Source organism: Cnephaeus nilssonii (assembly GCF_951640355.1).
Source record: "Cnephaeus nilssonii genome assembly, chromosome: 20".
NCBI classification, from domain to species: domain Eukaryota; kingdom Metazoa; phylum Chordata; class Mammalia; order Chiroptera; family Vespertilionidae; genus Cnephaeus; species Cnephaeus nilssonii.
The window spans coordinates 32,362,628-32,384,123 of record NC_137091.1 but is presented as its reverse complement, the minus strand read 5'-3'; the positions used below and the strand labels follow the sequence as shown (position 1 = coordinate 32,384,123).

General features: G+C 45.5%; 1 protein-coding gene across 5 annotated transcripts in view; it reads right to left on the bottom strand.

Moving 5' to 3' along the window:
• The window catches only part of ZC3H18 (zinc finger CCCH-type containing 18), a 64,854-nt gene that overhangs the window by 5,128 nt on the left and 38,230 nt on the right, over positions 1-21,496 (bottom strand). For all 5 annotated transcript variants that reach the window (XM_079800563.1, XM_079800562.1, XM_079800564.1 and 2 more), the window contains 4 exons: positions 6,392-6,583; positions 4,838-4,963; positions 1,984-2,088; positions 389-532 (listed from right to left, as the gene is read on the bottom strand). In XM_079800563.1, the coding sequence (XP_079656689.1) occupies positions 389-532; positions 1,984-2,088; positions 4,838-4,963; positions 6,392-6,583 (567 nt within the window). The remainder of the gene's footprint in view (positions 1-388; positions 533-1,983; positions 2,089-4,837; positions 4,964-6,391; positions 6,584-21,496) is intronic.

The following is a 21,496-nucleotide window of genomic DNA, read 5'->3' as shown; positions in this document are numbered from 1 at the left end:
GACAGATGTTTAACCAGTAACTCGCCACAGACCCAGATGTGGGTAGGGCTCTATTTGCTTTTAAGTGCACCTTTTTTCTCAAAAAGTAAAATAAACTTTTCTTCAGTGTCCCGCCCCGCTGCACGCCCCCCCCCCGCCCCCGCCCCGCCCCTGCAACTGCCTCTTTCCAGGGCAGATTCTGGTTGTCAAGGGAGTGCCTTCCCTCCTCAGGTGGAGCAGTGAGATGGGGAAACAGGCTCAGTGAGGTGGCATAACTAGCCCCAAACCTCAAAGATCAGGGATGGAATGGGTTCCTGGCCTGGGTTGCTTTGTCCAGGAGATCCCCTCCCCTGGCCCTTGCACCAAAGATACAGAAATCCCCATGAGGCTCCCTGAGTGGTGGACTTACCTCCTGGGGGGCGTCCTGGCTTGGCGCTCCCTCCTCCTGGCTTCCCGAGGGTCTCCTGGCTTGGCAGGCTCAGGGGTGGGGGCAGTGGTCTTGGGGGCCTGTGGTGGGGCTGGAGGTGGGGCTGGCTTCTTCACCATCTTCTCTCTGACATGAGATGCAAGGAAGTCAGATCTGGTGGAGGAGCCAGGCCAACGACCTCAGGGTGTGACCCCAGGGTGCATCGCCAGGAAGGCCAGGTGGGCTGTTGATCCCCTATCACACCAGGCTCTTGGAATGTTTCTGAAGCTACAGGCCTACTTCTCCCCACAGGCAGGAGCCGGAGGTGTGTCAGCAGCAAGATGGCTCATCTGAGAGTTCTTGAGAATTGCGGAGAGCTGGCGCTGTGCTCCCCCAGACCTCCTGTTCCACATGTGGGGGTGGCCCTTTGAGGGTGCTGCAGCATGTTCACATGTGGAAACCACATTGCAGTAAAGAAAACAGCTCCCAAAGCTTGTTTTTTTTTTTTTCTCTCTATCTGCTAATCGTTGTAGTGGTGCTGAGCACTCCTGATTCAGATGGAGTACAGAGCATGTACCTATCAGAGACCCTGTCAACAAAGTTATCTCAGCAAGAAATGAAGTCTTGGTCGAAAGCACAGTGTCGGGGTGAGTCAAATCTTTGCTGATGAAAATGCAGAAGCGAAGATGAAAATGCAGAAGCGAAGCAAGCGTCATGCGTGACTCTGTGTGTGAAGTCCTGGCAGGGGAACAGCCACTGCAGGGGCTGGAGTGTCTGGACTATGCAGTCCCACAGGTTTGTTAACCCGCATTGAATGGTACAATGTAGATGGACGAGTTGTGTTGCACATAACTTATACCTCAATACAATTCATTTATAAAAGTGAGATGTTCAGGATTCCCTAATTGTTTCTGAGGCCTTTTAGCTCACTCCATTTAGGATAAAACACTTGTAGTGTGCAGCTTTTCAATGCCTGTTATACAGCAGGTGTGGGCTCTTTCCCCAGTGAACAAGTAACTACTATAAGAACAAGTCAGGAAGCAGGGCTATGGCAAGGACAGGGCCCAAGGCAGGCACGCAGGTCCAGTATGCTCACACAGAGGCTGCCTTGCCCCTTAGGTGGCAGGATTGATGTCACAGAGAATTAACTACTGACCTCCCTAAAGTGCCTGGCTGAGACACTGCACGTCAGGTGTTACAGAAGTGTTCGTATAGTTCTATATGTTTCTGACTTCTCCCATGAGCCACATCTATTGAGAAGGATCAATGTGACTTATTCCAGGAGCAGCAAAGGTGAAGAGGAGACAGAGTCTGGCAGGCTGCTCCTTTCCATGCATTGCAGACACAGCCCCGGGGCTGAGCGTGGCAGGAACTCCTCCCACCTGCCTGCCTGGTAAGAGTGGGGCTGGTGGCTGCACTTGCTTGGAACCCCAAGGAGCACGGACATTACCACACCCCAAACAGTACATGGTCCCTAGGTCTTCACGTCCACCTCTAGGGGTCCCGTCTAGAGTTCCCATGGAGCTTGTCCACATATGAGATATGAGGGAGGGAGAAGGCCGGATGCTGCCAGCTCGGCCTGACCACTAGGCACTTACCCTGCTTTCCCAGGAGGCAGAGCTGGCTCCCCCTTGGTTCTGACAGAAGGTCTGTGTGGAGAAGGTGTTGGAGAGGGAGACGGGGATGAGGAAAAGGACCGGGACCTAGGGAGTAAAGAGAAGTGTGAAAAGGGAGCACCACAGTGCCCTTGTCCGAGTCTAAGCATGCTGGGGATGCCACCTCAAATTCACAGAGAAGGCCACCATGAATTTCTACTTATTTGCCTCAGATTCCTACTTATTTACAGGATTTCAGACAGTTCTTGGGTCATTTCATAAAGTACACCGCCAGAGGGGAGAGGAGAGTGCTGAGGGGATAGCTGCTAACAGCACTGCTGAGTCCTTCTGATGCCCCGAGCCGTGGGGCATGTGAGCGTGGGCAGGACCAGAACGGCTCTGCTCTGTGTGTGTGTATGAAACCACAACGAGGAGACACACAGCCTGACCAGGCCATGGCAGCATGGGAGAAATGGAAGGCCCAGTGGGGTACCAGAGACTCAGGTGGCTGGAAGGTGGGAGTGGCCCCAAGAATGGCCAGCAGCACAGGCCCACGAACAGACGTGACAGTGCTGTGCGGCAGAGACTTGTCTGGCCCGGGGAGCGTTCCAGCTAAAGGAAACTGTGATGAGCTCATTTGGATACAAGTTGCAGGGGTCAGAAGGATGGACGAAGTGCTGGGAAAGGGGCGCTGGACTGGGTGGAGGCATGGCCTGGCCAGGTTGCTGGCCCCACCATTCAGGATTCACACGACATCACAAAGGAGCCAACCTTTAAAAGGTTTATGCGTTTGCTATATTTTTCTTCTACTTAGAAATGGAAATGGTCATGTAAGATTTTCAACACTTTCAGCCAAGCAACACCAACAGCTAAACTAGGATAAGGCTTTTGCAGTCACACATGCTGCAATGTATACAAACAGAGCTACATAGGAAAAATGCTCATTTCTCCTGTCTTCACACTCACTGCCTTTGGCTAGGCAGCCTGCCATGGGAGACGGGAAGGAATGCCAGGCTCACTTCCCAGAAGCTTCGATAACACTGTGCAGCCCGGAATCACCACATGGAGGGGGGGTCACCTCCTCAGAGTAACCTCATCCCTGGGTCCCATTCCTCAGAAGGCTGCTGCAGAGCCAATGCCCACCTGGCGTGCTGCAGGGGGGCGCTCTGCTCATGTTCTCAGGTACCACCTGGGCCTGCCCAGGAGCCAGCAGAGGCCTGGAGCCAGGGGAGAGGTGTGCTGAGTGATGGACATTGGAACACTATGAACACAAGTCAAGAGGAAGGGAAAGTGGTGAAAAAGTGCACCTAATTTTGTGGAAATAGCTAAGAAGTTTATTTCCATACAGAAAATATCCTGAAACTGGTCCAGTACACAGGGCTGCATCCTGAGTGGAGTTTCTTTAGAACTGGGTGATGAGGAAGCCAAGCATCCTCCTTGGGGTCCACCTCCTGAAAGAGCAGCCGGGTTTCCACGGACTCTCCTGCTTGCAGCCCCCTCCCCTCCATTCCTAACTCAGCATGAAGAGCCTGGCCAGCCCACCAGGCTGAGGATGGTTCTTTCTCCTGTTTGTCGTCTTGGGCCTTGTCACAGCTGTCCCAGTCCTGGCCCTGACCTTAGGGACTCAATGCCAGGGGCCTTCTTAATCTCTCCTCGTGTCCATGGAACATATACAAGAAAACTGTAGGTGACCTCCACATGTGATTTCTAACGTTTCTCAGTTTCCCAGCTTAGTCTCAGGCTTCTTCCTGCAGCTTACCAGCCTAGTTTCTTAAATGAAGCCATACAAGGTTTCTCCCATTGTTGATGCTCTGACCAATAGCTTTCTGTCTTTCACCTCATCCCCTACAGGCAGCATTCCAGCACTCCATGACCGGCAGCTGTTCTGGGTACTGCTTCAACTTCCAGCAGGAAATCATGAGGCCCGAGGACCCATAGCTGACCCTCTAGACACCCTTAGAAAAAGGTTTTCTTTATTTTTAAAATATATTTTTATTGATTTTTTTTAGAGAGAGAGAGGAAGGGAGAGAGGGAGAGAGACAGAAACACGATGAGAGAGAACATCCATCGGCTGCCTCCTGCATGCCCCCTACTGGGGATTGAGCCTGTAACCTGGGCATGTGCCTTGACCCGAAATTGAACCAGCAACCTTTTGGTGCATAGGACAATGTTCAACCAACTGAGCCACGCCAGCCAGGATAGGCTTGCTTTTCTTTTTCAAGGTTATTAATATGCACAAGATTCAACATTCATGGAAAGCAGGCCCACATATCATCTACTACTTGTTCTACAGCCCACTTAAAATGTTAACTTGACTACCAGATTTAACAGCTCTAATGATCTAATGCTGTTCTAATCCTCTTGACAACTGCCCTAAAGTAAGATTGGCTGCCAGGAAATAGTGCCACTGTGGGACAACAAACCACTGAAAATAAACAGGTCCACTTATTCCCCAAACATCTGGTGATATGCTTCCCAAAGAAGCGTGTGTGTATGTATGTGGGTGTCTGTATGTGTGTGATGCCTGATTTCTGATTTTAGCACGCCTCCCAAACAGGCCAACATAGGCTCTGTGTCCCCTGATGTGCACTGTATGTTAAGATCTCCCAGCGCGTGCAGTTTGTTAATTGGCCCCTCACTGTGTATTCCGTAGAATTTACCACAAGACACGTAACTTGGTGAGACTATTCTGAAAACAACAGCACCTGGAAGAACACTGTCAGGATAGAGACATGCCACACAGACATACCCACCCAGATGTGCACTCCACTCACACAGACACACAGACAGAATAGAGACTTGGGCCACAGCCAGAGGTGCCCAAGTTCACCACACCCGATAAGCTCTGGGGACATACCTGGACCGGCTGCCTGAGAAGGAGCTGTGTCTGGAAGACCGGCTGGAATAGGAGCTGTAGGATGAGGACCGGGACCGAGACCTGGACGAACCAGAGCCAGAGTAGGAGGAGGACCGTGAAGATGACCTAGAGCATCCAAGGGGGAGAGAAGAGAGACCAGGTCTTTCTCCGCCCTGCCCTGCCCACCGATGCCAGGCCTGCTGTCCTCAGACGCAGGCCAGACAACAGGGCTGTATTCACATCTAGAAACATACCCCCTCACAGACACACTCACCCAGATACACCCACTCACATATACCCCCCCAGACACCCTCCCCAGATACACCCCTCTAGACACATCCCCGTCAGACACACCCACCCACATATACCCCTCCACATACACCCCTCTAGATACATCCCCCTCACAGACACACCCACCCACATATACCCCCCCAGACGCACCCCTCTAGACACATCCCCCTCACAGACACACCCACCCACATACACCCCTCTAGATACACCCACTCACAGCACACCCACCCACATACACCCCTCTAGACATATCCCCCTCACAGACACACCCACCCACATATACACCTCTAAATATACCCCCCTCACACACAGACCCACCCACATACACCCCTCTAGACACATCCCCCTCACAGACATACTCACCCAGATACACCTGCTCCACACAGATACACCCCCCCCACACCCACAGACACACCTACCCAGATACACACACAAAGATATATCCCCCGCACTCATATAAACACACACAGACATACCTCACCACACTCATACAGATACACCTGCCCTTTGGACACCTCTGTGGACATGCTTAGTCCCACCCTCCTTTTGGTGGGAATGGTGTTTAGAAACCAAGACCTGGATGTGGGTATCTCACTGGTATTTTTTCATTTTGTTTTATGGATCTCACTGTTGCTGTGACACAGCTCCAAGGCCCTCAGTGTACAGAGCCAGGATACGTGTGCCTGTGTGTACAGATGTCTGACTGGCACACATGTGTCTGTGTATCTCTCTATCTGTCCATGTGTGCATGTAGTAAACCCTGACTCCACAATGTCATTTCCAGTTCCCCTCTAACACTGTGGCTCCCCTGGATCCCCTCTTTCCGATCTGTAGTGTCTCTCTCTGGCAAGAAAGAGATCCAGCTCTCACCATCCATGACACTTGTTTGCGCAGAGCTAGTATATACACAGGTTTCAGAGCTGCTAACCCTGGCTCCCACGATAAATTGTTCTGTTGGTCTCCTCTCAGTGTCTCTCCCGGAGTGAACCAGGCAAGCATTCTCCCCAGACAAACACCCCCTGCCCCCCGCCCTGGTTCACTGGCCAGGTCTGTGTTCCACTGTGAGTTGCCCGCATCCTGGCTGATCTCAATATGTGAAGCTGTAACATGGTTCTAAGTGCCAGTCTAGTTTGCTGCTAATGCTGTAGCACCCAGTTACTCAGTAAGTTGAGACCAACAAATGCCTGTTTAGTCTTACTGACTTCTCCCTAGGCCACGACAATATCACTCCTGTGGTGTTTATGCACCAGCCTGCCTCCTTACCTGGAGGAATTGGAGGCAGAGGCTGATGAGGCTGATGTTTTTCGACGCCTTCGTGCACGGCTAGGGGAGACTGATACTCCAAGTTTCTTCTTGGGAGACTTGGACCGGCGCCAAGGGTCTTTCCACTCATCTGCTCGCTTCACCTGTGGCCCAGCGGAGACTGCCTCTTTCTTTGGTGGCTCAGCTTGTCGGCTGAAAACACAGAGAGGTTAGCAATTCTCGGGCTACCTTCCATTTGCCAGTATTGCTATTTTGTGAAAGATAATGAGATGTGAGATTATGATCTAACTGGTTTATCTGAGAAATGCCTGAAAAATAACGGGTCATCTAGAAGAGGTAGCAGATATTCCACTTACAACAATAATGATTTTGAACAAAACAAGCATAGCTCTCTCCATAAATGGTTTCTGCTCACATGTGTCCTTTTCAGGGGAACACCCATCTTTCTCCTTCACTGTACCTAATACTGGTGTTTCCTTTTTTCAGTATAATTACTAATTGAATTCCTATCTTCCCCACTAGAGTGTAAGCTCTGGAATGACAGGGATGGAATCAGCCTTATCTAACACATATTCTCTAGAGCTGGTAACAATAAATGCTTATGAAATTAAAGGGATAACAAAGTATTTTTTTCATTAGAAATTTTGTGTTATCAAACCCAACTCTTAAAAATACTGGTTTAATTCACTCAGAGAACATCCTGATTAAAACCCCAGTGTCCAACTGAGGGCTGGTAGGTTATCAAAAGGAGACTCCGCTGAGCTCAATGGCAATTCCTTGTAACTCCTGGCCAAACTATATAAATATTGACTAAAGGTGGGCAGATGAGACCAACTGGAAACAAATCAAGGCCTAAACATGAAAGCCACATTCTGCACTGGAGAACTGGGAGTGAAGGGAGGCGGCAGTCACTGAGTCCTAACTGTGGGAGCCCACCCACTACTGTCCAGGAGCTCAGGGTGCAGAGAAAGTGGGAGTGGAAGGCTCAGAAGCCCTTGGGAAGAAGCTCAGCACCAAATCAGAAACACCTACAAACCTAAACATCCCCACTTAAACATGAGCCGAAGTGGAGTTCCCACTAATAGCAGTTTAATATGAAGGTATCTGCTGGACCTGTGATTTTTGAAAAATTCAAATATTATAAATTCATTTAAAATTCAAAAAAAAAACCACAGAAAGACAAGAAAATAAAAGTCCTGCTATCTCAACTCTCCAGGGACAGCCAACATTTTGCATCTTTGCATGTCCTCTCCATCTCTCTTATTTCCTACAATGCACACTTGCACGTGTGCTCACACTCACTCTAAACACAGCTGGGACCTGCCTGTCTGCTGGGCCAGCAGCAGGAGCACCTCTTCCTGTCATCCGTTTGTGGAGATGTGGTCTTTTTTGACTGTGTGGCAATTCACTGTTAGATGTTATATAATCTGAACGTTTCCACACGATTAGCTGTTTTTTAACTTTTAGAAAACACAAATAACATTAAAATGACCCTTTATATATACATCTTATGGACATCTTTTTTTTAAGGTCAAATGCCTAGGAAGTGAAACCAGTGGGTCAAAAGAAACGAGCATTTGCAGGTTTGTGGTAGACTGTCAAAATTTTTACCCTAAAGTGAAAAACCGACTTACAATAACCCCACCAGTATGAGGTGTCCATGTTATCTGACTCTCAACAATGCTGGGTTCCTGTGTTACCAGTGAAACACCATAAGCACCACCAGATAAAAATAAACCCCAAATGCTGGCAACTGTGGGGTCTTCAAGGTGTAGATGGTTCATACTAAACGTTGTTCTTGCTAAGTTAAAATGAAGCACAGTATTTTGTTTGATGAGCTTGACTGAAACCCAACAGCGGCAAATACAGAAATTGGTTCCCATTTGTTTCTATCGTTACCTCCAAGGCTGGAAATTTCTGTCTTCTATACGTCCTGACTCCTGTGAGTTCTGGTCGTCTGTTTTGTTCTTGGCCAATTTTCTAGTAAACTCTTCAGTTACAAAGAATTGGAACCCTTTCCCAGGCTACTTGCTTTTTAAGGTGTTGGGTGGTGGTGTCTAACATATAGAGCGTAACATTTTAACTGTCAAAGCAATTCCTTTTCCTTCTCTTGGGTAGCTTCTTATAGGCTTATAGAGTCCGTCTCCATTCCAAGTCATATTCACTTGCATTTTTCTTTTAGTTGATCTGGAATTTCTTTCTTTCAACTATTCCTGAAGCACTGTCTAACCAGCACCTCTTTTCCAAATGGTTTGTGACAGGATGCCATCTTTTAAAAATATATATATTTTTATTGATTTTGAGAGAGAAAGGAAAGGAAAAGGAGAGGGAGAAACAACAATGTGAAAATATAACACTGACTAGCTGCTTTCTGCATACCCCGCATGGGGATCAAGCCTGCAACTTGTGCATGTGCCCTGAATGGGAATCCAACCATGACCTCCTGGTTCGTAAGTTGATGCTCAACCGTTGTGCCACATGACTCATAATATTTTCAATTTATAATGGGTTTATTGAGATGTTGAAAAGCATCTGTAGTTAAAATTCCAAACACTCTGACTTTTACTTTGTGGTAGGTCCTGCCTATGTTTATCTACAGAAGATCTTTAGCAACAGTTAGACCCTGCTCCCCCAGTTCCACTGGGCTTTGGATTACAATGTTGTTAAACTTATTAATAGCATGTTGCGATTATTCATGTCTTCTTTTGTGGGTGTCAGCAAAGGATAATAGTTTTCTTCATTAAAGGTCCTGCCTTTAGGGGTAGATTTGTAGTTACTATTATAAATTCTCTTCACCAACATTTCGACATCTAGTTACATTATATCATAACATATAAAAATCATTACCTGTTGATATTCTCAGAACTGTTTTTAATCAATCAATCCACCAACTAGCAAGTTCCATGCCTACTATTTGCTAATAGTAACATATCAGGAGCAACACCCAACATTTAAAAACTGCCCTAAGGACACACTAAATTGAGGCATAAAATCCGTTATCTTGGCCCAAACCCCGAGAGCTATTACAACAAAAGCTCATAAGCATGTCTTCCTGAAAAAGTAATCCAGGAAGGAAACAAAACCTGTCTGAGGATTCCAGCCTGTCACAGGCCACTAGGGAGCTGCTTTCACCTTTATACTTCCTGTGTTATTCTCATTCTAAAAATGCAACAGGAAATGGAACACCTTGATCACTAGGTTTTTCATTAGTCACCAAAGTGGCCCAGCTCTATCAATTTGCAGATCTTCTAACAGGAAGAGAAGAACAGATGGAAATAAAGGGAATGATTCATGACACAGCTGTGACAGTACTAAAAGTTCTTGCTGTAGTGACTGGGAAAGAGAAAGAATGCTAAACCCTGCCCCATCACCGCATAGAAAAGAAAACTACTTGAGACCACAGACAGGTGGCCAACACAGGCCTCTATAATCTTTTAGAGGAAATGTTTCCTCACCAGGAAGAATCTTTCATTCACTCTGGAGATAAGACTATGGGTTTCAAACAAGGCTGGCTCCTTCAACAGTGCTGGAACAAGACCTGGATGGAGGTGTCCCTAAAGCACTTCATTTTCTGGGCTGGTGCCATGGCTGGGCCTGAACACTCATACCACCTCCAGAGCAAGCACTACACAGAGGGAGCAAACAGCTAGCTCCATTTTCCCCTGAAAATCTATCTATATATATAAAAGGCTAATATGCAAAGTGTCCCCTCGGGAGCTTGATTGCTCGCTATGATATGCGCTGACCACCAGTGGGCGGCGCAGAATGAAGGAAGGCCCTAGCTGGCAGCTGGGGAAGGGAGCCCTGGCCGGCAGCCGGAAAGCCCCGATAGGCCCTGATCGCCAGCCAGGCCTAGGGACCCTACCCATGCACGAATACAGGTGGTACTTGGATAAAAAATCATGCAGTTGGCACAAAATGAAGATCACGGATCACTGTTATTGAGTCACTCTGCAGACCACTAAAAGTCAAATAATGAGCTTAACCTCAATTGGTTTCTCTCCCCTGACTTGGGGACCCAAACCAGAAAGTAATGTTTTCAGACTTGGATGCAAACTTATCTATTTTAAGTATGAAAAGAATGACTGAGTTAATAAACAATAAAAAGTTCATTAAAAGTTCCATCTGGGCCCTAACTGGTTTGGCTCAGTGGATAGAACATTGGCCTGCAAGACTGAAGGGTCCCAGGTTCGATTCCTGTCAAGGGCATGTACCTTGGTTGTGGGCACATCCCCAGTAGGGGGTGTGTAGGAGGTAGCTGATTGATGTTTCTCTCTCATTGATGTTTCTAACTCTCTATCCCTCTCCCTTCCTCTCTGTAAAAAAATCAATAATACATATATATTTTTAAAAAGTTCCATTTGGGCCTGCTGGCGTAGCTCAGTGGTTGAGCACTGACCTATGAACCAGGAGGTCACGGTTCAGTTAGATTCCCAGTCACAAGCACATGCCTGAGTTGTGGACTCAGTGGGCACATCCCCAGTGTGGGGTGTGCAGGAGGCAGCCAATCAGTGATTCTCTCTCATCAATGATTCTCTCTCACCTGGGTGGATGCCTGCCAGCAGAAGAAACTCAATCCCTCCCTTCCTTTGGAATGCCCACCTCGCGTAAAGTCCCGTGCATTCCCCTCCAAGGACTATCATTACTTTTTATGATCCACCCAGCTGGCTGTAATCCTCCTCCAACCCCTCCTCAAACCATTTCTAACTCTCTATCCCGCTCCCTTCCTTTCTGAAATCAATAGAAAGCACATATATTTTTAAGTTCCATTTGGGAAAAATGTTCATATTACATTGGGGAAGGGCAGAGGGAAGAGGCAAATCAGGTATGCTCCCAAACTCTCAGGCAGTCAGTGTGGAAATGGGCCCAGGCTGCAACAGCAGCAGTCATCTCCAGACCATCTTTCCTGCCTTTTCTCTTTATTCTTCAGAAAGTTTTTCAAACTTTCTTAAATCATCATGGTTTACATTTATTACAGAAAACACGGCAAACGTTATCTAAAAGTTTTCCATTTCTGCAAAGAAAACCTTTTAACCTTTTGCACTCGGAGTGTGACTCTACACGGTTAGCATTAGAATAAAGGAATCGAGAAAAAAACAAGCGAGTGCAAAGGGTTAATACTGTTGGCAAGTATTTTACTAGTAATTGGTTTTAGTGACGTGTTCTTACCTCTTATAGGAACCTCAAAGGAGAAGGAAAGTGCCCCTGCCCACTGAACGAAGGCGCTGGAGTCTAAAGTAGCTCATAAAGAACACAATGCCACGAATATCAGTCCTCAACGGTATCTATACGAAACACCATCAGGGCCAGCAGAAGCTGTCCTGTGCACAGTAGCAAATTAAACACGACCCAGTCAGTAAGGGAACAATTAACTAGAGAGCAGGGATTAGGCTGATGTGCCCTGGAAATCCTGGTGAGGCTGGCACCTCTGACCATGGAGTCCATGAGCCAGGTCCCCAAACAGGTTTGCTCAGGCTGTGAAGTCATTCTGGTGCCCAAGCCGATGGCAAAGAAGTAGGGCTGCTTCTGCTTTCAGAGAGCGCAAGACATTGGAAACCGAAGCCCTTCTCTCACTGAGTGACAGTACCCCAGAGGAGAGCCTGGAAAACTAGAGACAAACTACACCCAAATGGAAAACAACAGGCTTGCCATGCCACCCACCAAAGACGAAGATGTAGATGGGAAGAAAACCCAGCTGAATGGAAACAGCTGGCAAGGTAGGACCTCAGCCAGAAATACTGCCATAGAGAGCTGGGGGAATAGATTTGGAATTTGCATAAACACTTCTACATGGAGGGGGAGGGGAGGGGGTAAAGATGGAGGGAAGGGGGTTGACTTTTCAGTAATCTTTGATGGAAGAAGTGGCTGTACCAAGGCACAGCTATGACACAATCTTATCTCCCAGGCATCCGATCCTTCGTTCAAGGCCATGGAGAAAAAGACTCCAAGGAGCAGAGGTCATCTGTTTTATGACTGTCAGATAAAATGCCACAACAAGACACAACAAAGGGGCCTGAGTCAACTCAGGAGGAGCTCACATCTTACATCACTGACAGAGGTGTCAGTGCCAATGATGCAAGGTGGCCATAGTGAGCGTGTCTGGAAACTCCGACTTGGGCAACTGCCAGGTTTGGGGTCAAAGGTAAAAAAAGATAAAAAGAATGAAAGTTCTTTTCTAAAATAAAAAAGGATACACATCTAATATTAAAAAAAAAAAAAGGGAATTCAAAGTACACGGATATTCTCTCAACTGAACTCACATTCAGTTTGGAGAAGCTCAGAATACTTTTCATGGCAGCTCCTCTGTGCTATTTCATCCAGGAACTTTTGTGGACCATTCATTACATTGCTCACCTTCCTTAACACCGAGCAGAACTGACCACGGAAGTCCCCAAAGGCACTCAGGGGCCACCACGCCCTTTTCCTGGACTACCCCGGTGGCCCTTCCTGCCTGGCCTCCAAGTGTACACTGCCTTTGAATCCCTTCCTGCCCTATGCCACACAAGGCAGGAGGCTCCTATTCCCAGCTCACCTGGGTGGATGCCTGCCAGCAGAAGAAACCAATCCCTCCCTTCCTTTGGAATGCCCACCTCGCGTAAAGTCCCATGCATTCCCCTCCAAGGACTATCATTACTTTTTATGATCCACCCAGCTGGCTGTAACCCCTCCTCCAACCTCTACCATGCTGCGTGGCCCTCTCTTATGGACCTACACACAAATAAGAATGTGATCTAACTTGTATTTCCTATTCCCATTTCTCAACTGTGTCTCTCACAGGACTGAGCAGAAGGCCCGTAGCACATGCCAATACATGCTGAATCAACAAGGCCCAGAGCAAATCCCAGAACCCTGACTGGGTGGCTATAATGGAGGAGAGTTTTCCGACAGTCCTTCCAAGTTTTCCCCGGCTGGGGGGAACTTGGGGATAAAAGATCCATCATTTTAATTTTTTAAAAAATATATCTTATTGATTTTTTACAGAGAGGGAGAGGGACAGAGAGCTAGAAACATCGATGAGAGAGAAACACCAATCAGGTGCCTCCTGCACACCCCAACTGGGGATGTGCCCGCAACCAAGGTGCATGCCCTCGACTGGTATTGAACCTGGGACCCCTCAGTCCACAGGCTGACGCTCTATCCACCGAGCCAAACCAGTTTCGGCAAAAGTTCCATCATTTTAATCCTCAGATTCTGAAAACATATTTAAACTTAAACATAAGCAGGTAAACCTGAGAGAGGTAAAATGTAACTACTAACAAGTTACCTTTTAAGTTCTGAGTGAACAGAAAAAAATGTATCTGTACTGTTTCAAGTGGTAGGCAGATATCATTAAGACTTCCTGTTTCCAAGGTGAGGTCTTGTCATTTGAATACATTTTATGAATTTCCAAGACTATGAACATTGGCTTAGGTTTCATGTCATTTCTCCACATCCCATCATCCTTGGTCCCCACAGTGAATACACAGCTATCACTCACACAGGCTCAACAATGCTTCTTTCTAATTCAGGATTGTATTTGTATTCATCGGTACTTATCTAAATCCTATCCATATCAGAAGTCTATATGAATGCATTAGAGACAACTATTTATCTTTTCATCTTTATCAAACAGTCGGGCCTGTTCTGGATAATTTCAGTCTGTAAGGAGTCAAGAAATTAAACAGGATATACTTTTGCTCAGCCCAGCAGATGTGGCTTAGTGTTTGAGCACTGACCCACGAACCAAGGGGTCAATAGTTCGATTCCTGGTCAGGGCACTTGCCCAAATTGCAGGTTTGATCCCCAGTAGGGGGCGTGCGGGAGGCAGCTCATCGATGTTTCTATCTCTCTCCCTCCCTTCCTCTCTCTCTAAAAATAAATAAAAACATTAAGAAAAAAAAAAGTCCTGGGCACAAAAACTTTCTCCAAACCAAATAAGTAAGCCCTGTTCAGGACAGAACAGAAAGAGAGATTAGAAAGATAAAACAGATATATTAAATTCTCAAGACAACAGAAAGATCAGTGACTGTTTTAAAGCTGAGCCTAAGTGCTGGGGATCTTTCTTTTTTAAAAACATTGATTTGTTGTTTCCCTCCTTCTTTTAAAGAATAGTTTATTGAGTTTTGGCGATAAAGGAAGCGAGAGGGATTGAGAGAAACATCAATGTGAGAATGCAACATTGATTGGCTCCTGCATGTTGCCACTGGGGATTGAGACTGGAAACCAGGGCATGTACCCTTGACAGGGAATTGAACCCTGACCTCCTGGTACACAGGAAGACGCCCAACCAACTGAGCTACACTGGCCAGGGCATGCTGGGGATCTTGAGCAGTCTGAACGCCTGGCTCATCAGAGCAGTAAGTGTTATGACAGAGCCTGGAGTAGAGTGGGAAGCTGGGTGACCTGTCCATCGAAGGGCATCAGGACAGTGTCATCCTGTTTCCTCGAGTTACGCACATCCAGGTGTGGTTGTCTGACACATTCAGGATCAGCAAATGCATGCAACACCATCATGTGGGCCTAGATTTAATCAATCCCAACTCGTGATGTTCAAATTCAGGAAATCAATGAATTTCACCATATAAGATGGGCATATCAATGGGATGGCACTGAAAGGTGATGATAAACCACCCATTGCTGGAGACTAAGCAGAGAGGAAACAGACAAGACCAGCACCATACTGGGCATGGCCAGAGGAGAAGTTGTTGGACCTAAGAAAACAGGGAGAGAAAAGCCACCATAAGCTGAGGAAAATCCAACATATATTTCCCCCCCCAAAAAGACAGCAGAGTCTCATGGACCAGTCAGAGCAGACCTGAGTGACATCACATTCTCTCTAGGGAGCCAGAAGGCTACACAGACTCCGCCACAGCCATAAGGGCAAGCCTGAACTACAAAAAACACACAGGATAGCAATTGCATTTAACTGCCATTACCCTCCCTAACCTCAGCTATTTCCTGCCCCAGAGGGTGACCCTAGACCAGTGATAGGCAACCTTTTGAGCTTGGTGTGTCAAACTTCGCCAAAAAACTGAGCATAACTCGGGTAGTGTGTCATTTTGAGGAAAAAACATTATTTCGCAAATGTTTCATCCTCGGCATGCGGCCACTGATGCGGCCGCGTGTCATCAAAAATGGCTACGCACGCGTGTCATAGGTTCGCCATCACTGCCCAAGACAGTGGTTCTGAGCCTTTGTGGGGGAGTTACAAATTCCTTTGAAGAAGGATATACATGCTCCCCAACCCACCCTGAGATGCCTGGTGTGCCTCAAACTGGAGACCCGCAAGGTATGGACAACTATGAGGGTGAATTGATAGCCCACCACATACCTGTACTGACAGGTCATGCACAGGACGCTGGCAGCCCCAGACCCCAGAAGCCCATCTGGGAAACAACCAGGCTTCAGTGAGTGTGAAAAAAGGGACAGGAACAGATGCTCCCTTATGAGGATTAAGCGAATCTTCTAGGAAATGAGCCTGCCATTTCAACCCCAAGGGGCACCAAATCTCAAATGCACATCTGAATATTTGGTAACCAGCTTTACAGATGACAGGCAGTTTGAGAAATTCCACTGGGAAGGTCCCAGTTACTATTTATATCTAGAATGAAATTAACTTGCCTATGCCAAAGAACATCCTAGTTTCCTGCCTCAGCTACACAAGGAAAGCACAGCCACTGGCTTGGCTATAAAGAGTGGACAGAGGTTTCACAAAAGAATTTCCCCCTAGCTACATATATGCATTCTATAGAATTGCATAAAGGTTATTGTTAAAAGGTTCTGCCCTATCTAAAAGTAACACCACTATAGGAGGGCAAAAGTTCTTAAAAGACATACTTACAAAAGTAAACCCTGGGTGAAGAGTTATGCAATCACTAAATACAGAAGACAGCTCTGGCTGATCAAGGCAAAGGAACTAAGGAGGTCGTGCTGGGAAATTCTGCTCTGGTGAAACCTCAGCCCTCAAGGCTGGTAGTAGAGGATCAAAGAGGGAAGTTCAAGACTCCCCGCACCAGTGAGACAGGCTGAATCCAGACCAAGTGACCAGAGCACCTCCACCTCTGTTGATGGCAGTTGGTGCTGGGGTGGAGGACCACAGAAAAAGCGTAAGTGAGAGTTTGGGGAGGAAAGGAGGGAAAAACCCAGGTCAGAAACTGGGGATAGAGGTGGGGAGAGGGGAGAGAACAGACCCACCTAGTTTGGTGAAAAAAGCTGTATCTGATTTTAGGAAGAACTCACTTAATCAAGCTTCCTGAGTCCCAACCTACTAGTTCAAAAGGACCAAAAATAGAAATATAAAAAAATCAAGCTTTTCTGTTCAAATAAATATACAAAATTCCAAGATAAAGAGTGATTACTAAATAAATACCACATGATTTTACTCATTTGTGGAATATAATGAACAACATAAACTGATGAGCAAAAATAGATCCAGAGACATAGAAGCATTGAATAGACCGTCAAACCTCAGAGGGAAGGCAGGGGAGGGTAGGAGGGAAGGATGAGATCAACCAAAGGACTTGTATGCATGCATATAAGCATAACCAATGGACACAGACAGTAGGGGGGTGAGCGCATGTGCTGTGAGGTGGGAGTGGCTGGGGAGAGGTCAATGAGGGAAAAAGGAGACATACGTAATACTTTAAACAATAAAGAATTTAAATTAAAAAAAGTGATTATTGTAATAGAAAGATTCATCAAAGCAGCCTTTTATTTATTTGTTTTAAAAAATATATTCTTTGCTTCTTTACAGCGAGGAAGGGAGAGGGATAGAGAGTTAGAAACTTCGATGAGAAACATCGATTAGCCGCCTCCTGCTGGAGATGTGCCCACAACCAAGGTACGTGCCCTTGACCAGAATCGAACCCGGGACCCTTCAGTCCGCAGGCCAACGCTCTCCACTGAGCCAAACCGGTTAGGGTCAAAGCAGCCTTTTAAAGAATGAACTCTCTGAGTGTATCAAAATATGTGATTTACCCTGAAAGTTCTGTAAGCACATTACTTTGCCCAATGTTAGGAAAGCATGAAAAAATATAACAAATTTAGTCCCAGCAGGGTGGCTCGGTTGGAGTGTCATCCTATACACAAAAAAGGTTGCAGGTTCGATTCCCGGTCGGGGCACATACTGGATTGCGGGGTCAATCCCTGGTTGGGGTGCATATGAGAGGCAACTGATGGATGTTTCTCTCATATCAATGTTCCTCCCCCCCCCCCCCCCCGGCTTCTCTAAAATCAACTGACATATCCTTGGTGAGGATTAGAAAAATACACACAGCTAATTTAGGGAGGCCAACTCATTGCAATTCAGATAAAAAAAATAAAAGCTTTTCACAACTAAGTATCCTGCTGTAGCCATAAATAACTCTAGAATGAAAGACTACAGTCCTAACATTTACTTTCAGAAACGTGACTGTATACACTGCAGGAAAGGAGCTTGTTTAATGAGAAGGTCAAGAAGAAGGGATGACAGCCTAGCCAGCGTGGCTCAGTGGTTGAGAGTCAACCTATGAACCAGGAGGTTCCGGTTCGATTCTGGTCAGGGCACATGCCCGGGTTGTGGGCTCGATCCCCAGTGGGGGGCTTGCAGGAGGCAGCCAATCAATAATTCTCTCTCATCACATATATATGTATAAAAATAAAAAAAGGGATGACAGCTGGTTTCATCCACAAAAAAACTGTTAGAATAAACAAATTCAGTATAGTTGCAGGATACAAAATCAACATATAAAAATCAGCTGCAGCCGAAACCGGTTTGGCTCAGTGGATAGAGCGTCAGTCTGCGGACCGAAAGGTCCCAGGTTCGATTCCGGTCAAGGGCATGTACATTGGTTGCAGGCACATCTCCAGTAGGGGGTGTGCAAGAGGCAGCTGGTCGATGTTTCTCTCTCATCGATGTTTCTAGCTCTCTGTCCCTCTCCTTTCCTCTCTGTAAAAAATCAATAAAATATATTTAAAAATAAAATAAAATAAAATAAAAATCAGCTGCAGCTTTACACACTAACAACAAACTATCTGAAAACAAACAACCCCATTTATAAGTATATCCAAAATAGTAAAAATAATTAGGAATAAATTTAACCGAGATGAAAGACCTGTGCAATAAAACTTACCAGACATTGATGAAAGATACAAATAGCCCTGACGGGTTTGGCTCAGTGGATAGAGAGTCGGCCTGCGGACTCAAGGGTCCCAGGTTCGATTCCAGTCAAGGGCATGTACCTTAGTTGCGGGCACATCCCCAGTGGGGGATGTGCAGGAGGCAGCTGATCGATGTTTCTAACTCTCTATCCCTCTCCCTTCCTCTCTGTAAAAAAATCAATAAAAAAAAATATATATATATATATACATATATATACATATATATATATATATATATATATATATATATATATATATATAAAAGAAAGATACAAATAAACAGAAAGATATTCCACGCTCATGTACTAGAAGAATTAATATTGTTAAATGTCTATACTACCCAAAGTGATCTACAGATTCAATGCAATTCCTATCAAAATTTCAATGGCATTGCCTTTGGCTCAGTGGATATAGTGTCAGCCTGCAGACTGAAGGGTTCCAGGTTTGATTCCGGTAGGGGGTATGTGCTGGGTTGCGGGCACATCCCCAGTGGGGAGTGTGCAGGAGGCAGCTGATCGATGTTTCTAACTCTCTATCCCTCTCCCTTCCTCTCTGTAAAAAATCAATAAAATATATTTAAAAAAAGGTTAATATAAAAAATATAAGAAACTCCTACAACTCAATAGCAATATGCCAAATAGATTAAAAAATGGGCAAAGCTTCTGACTAGACATTTTCCCAAAGACACACAATCAACAAATATATGAAAAAAATGTTCTACATCACTAATCATCATAGAAATGCAAGTTGAAAACACAATGAGTTATCTCCTTACACCTGTTAGAATGGTTATTATACAAAGCAAGCAAGCAAACAAACAACCCAACAAACAAAAAACCCAAATAAATCGAAGAAATAAGGGTTGATGAGAATATAGAGCAGGCGTCCTCAAACTACGGCCCGCGGGCCACATGCGGGTGTTTTTGCTGTTTTGTTTTTTTACTTCAAAATAAGATACGTGCAGTGTGCATAGGAATTTGTTCATAGTTTTTTTTTAACTATAGTCCGGCCCTCCAATGGTCAGAGGGACAGTGAACTGGCCCTCTGTTTAAAAAGTTTGAGGACCCCTGATATAGAGAATGGGGAACCTTGCACTGCTGGTGGGAATGTAAATTGGTGCAGCCACTATGAAAAACAGTATGTAGAGTCCTCAAGAAATTAAAAATAGAACTACCATATGATCCAGCAATCCAATTCCATTTCTGGGTATATATCCAAAGGAAATGAAATCACTCTAGAGGTATATGCATTCCCATATTCACTATAGTATTATTCAGAATAGCCAAGACATGGAAATAACCAGTGTCCACAAACAGATGAATAGATTTTAAAAAAGTGGTAAATATATTCAATAGAATATTATTCAACCACGAAAAAGAACATCATGCCATTTGGGACTACATGAATGGACCTTGCAGGAATTATGCTAAGTGAAATAAGCCAGATAAAAACTCTGTTTTCACTGTATACTCTCATATTGGAATCTAAAAACTCATAGAAACAGAAAGAATGGTGGTTGCCATGTACGAGGGGGTGGGGGAAATGTTGGTCAAATGATACAAATTTTCAGTTATAAAGTTCTGGGATCTAACATATAGCATGGTGACTAGAGTTAACAATACTATATTGTGTATATAAGCTGCTAAGAGAGTAGACCTTAAATCTTATCACCACACACACAAAAAAGGTAATTATGTGAGGTGATGCTGGTGTTAACTAACCTTAGTGTGGTAATCATTCACAACATAAATGTGTCAAATCATCACATTATACACCTTAAATTACACAATGTTATATTATATGTCAACTGTATCTAAATAAAGCTGGAAAAAATAAGAGGGCTCCCCTTAAAAAGAAAAAAAGAAAATAAACTTCATCATGAAGGTGAAACAACAAACCACAGAATTGGAGTATGGATTTGCAAATTAGATACTTGTTTTTAGAATCTATAAAGAACTTTTACAATTCAATAATAAAGACTATCAAACTTAAAAATGTGCAAAGGATCTGAATAGATATTTTCCCAAAGGAGATATATATATATATATCCAATAAGCACATGAAAAGATGCTCAACATCCTTAGTTATCAGAGAAAAAGCAAATTAAACTACAATGAGGTAGCATTTCATATCCATTAGGATGCCTATAATAAAAAAATACATAACAAGTGTTAGCAAGGATGAGGAAGAAATTGGAACCCTCAGACATTTCTGGTGGGAATGTAAAATGTTACAGCTACTTTGAAAAAGTCAAGAGCGCCTCAAAAGGTTAAAGATAGTTAGTTAGTTAGTTACCACATGACCCAGCAATTCCACTCTTAGATTTTCACCCAAGAGAAATGAAAAATATGTTCACATAAAGTTGTACATGAATGTTCATATTCATGATAGCTAAAAGGGAGAAACAACCCAAACGTTCAACAGATAGTTAAACAAAAGACCATATATTATGACCAGAGGCCCGGTGCATGAAAATTTGTGCACTTGGGGGTGGAGGGGGGGTGGGAGTGTGTGTGTGTGTGTGTGTGTGTGTGTGTGTGTATGTTCCTCAACCCAGCCTGTGCCCTCTCGCAGTCCAGGACCCCTTGGGGGATGTCCACCTGCCAGCTTAGGCCTGCGCCCCAGGGGATCGGGTCTAAACTGGCTGTCAGACATCCCTCTGGCAGCCTGGGAGCCCTCGGGGGACATCCTTAGCACTGCTCTGGAGGCAGGAGAGGCTCCCACCACCACTACTGCCACTGTGCTGGCCAGCCATGAACTGGCTTCTGGCTGAGCGGAGCTTTCCCTGTGGAAGTGCACTGACCACCAGGGGGCAGCTCCTGCGTTGAGCGTCTGCCCCCTGGTGGTCAGTGTGCATCATAGCGACCGGTTGTTCTGCCTTTAAGGTCAATTTGCATATTACCCCTTATTATATAGGAGAATTCCATTTATATGAAATGTCCACGATAAGCAAATCCAGAAACAGAAAGTGGATTAGTGGTTGCCAGG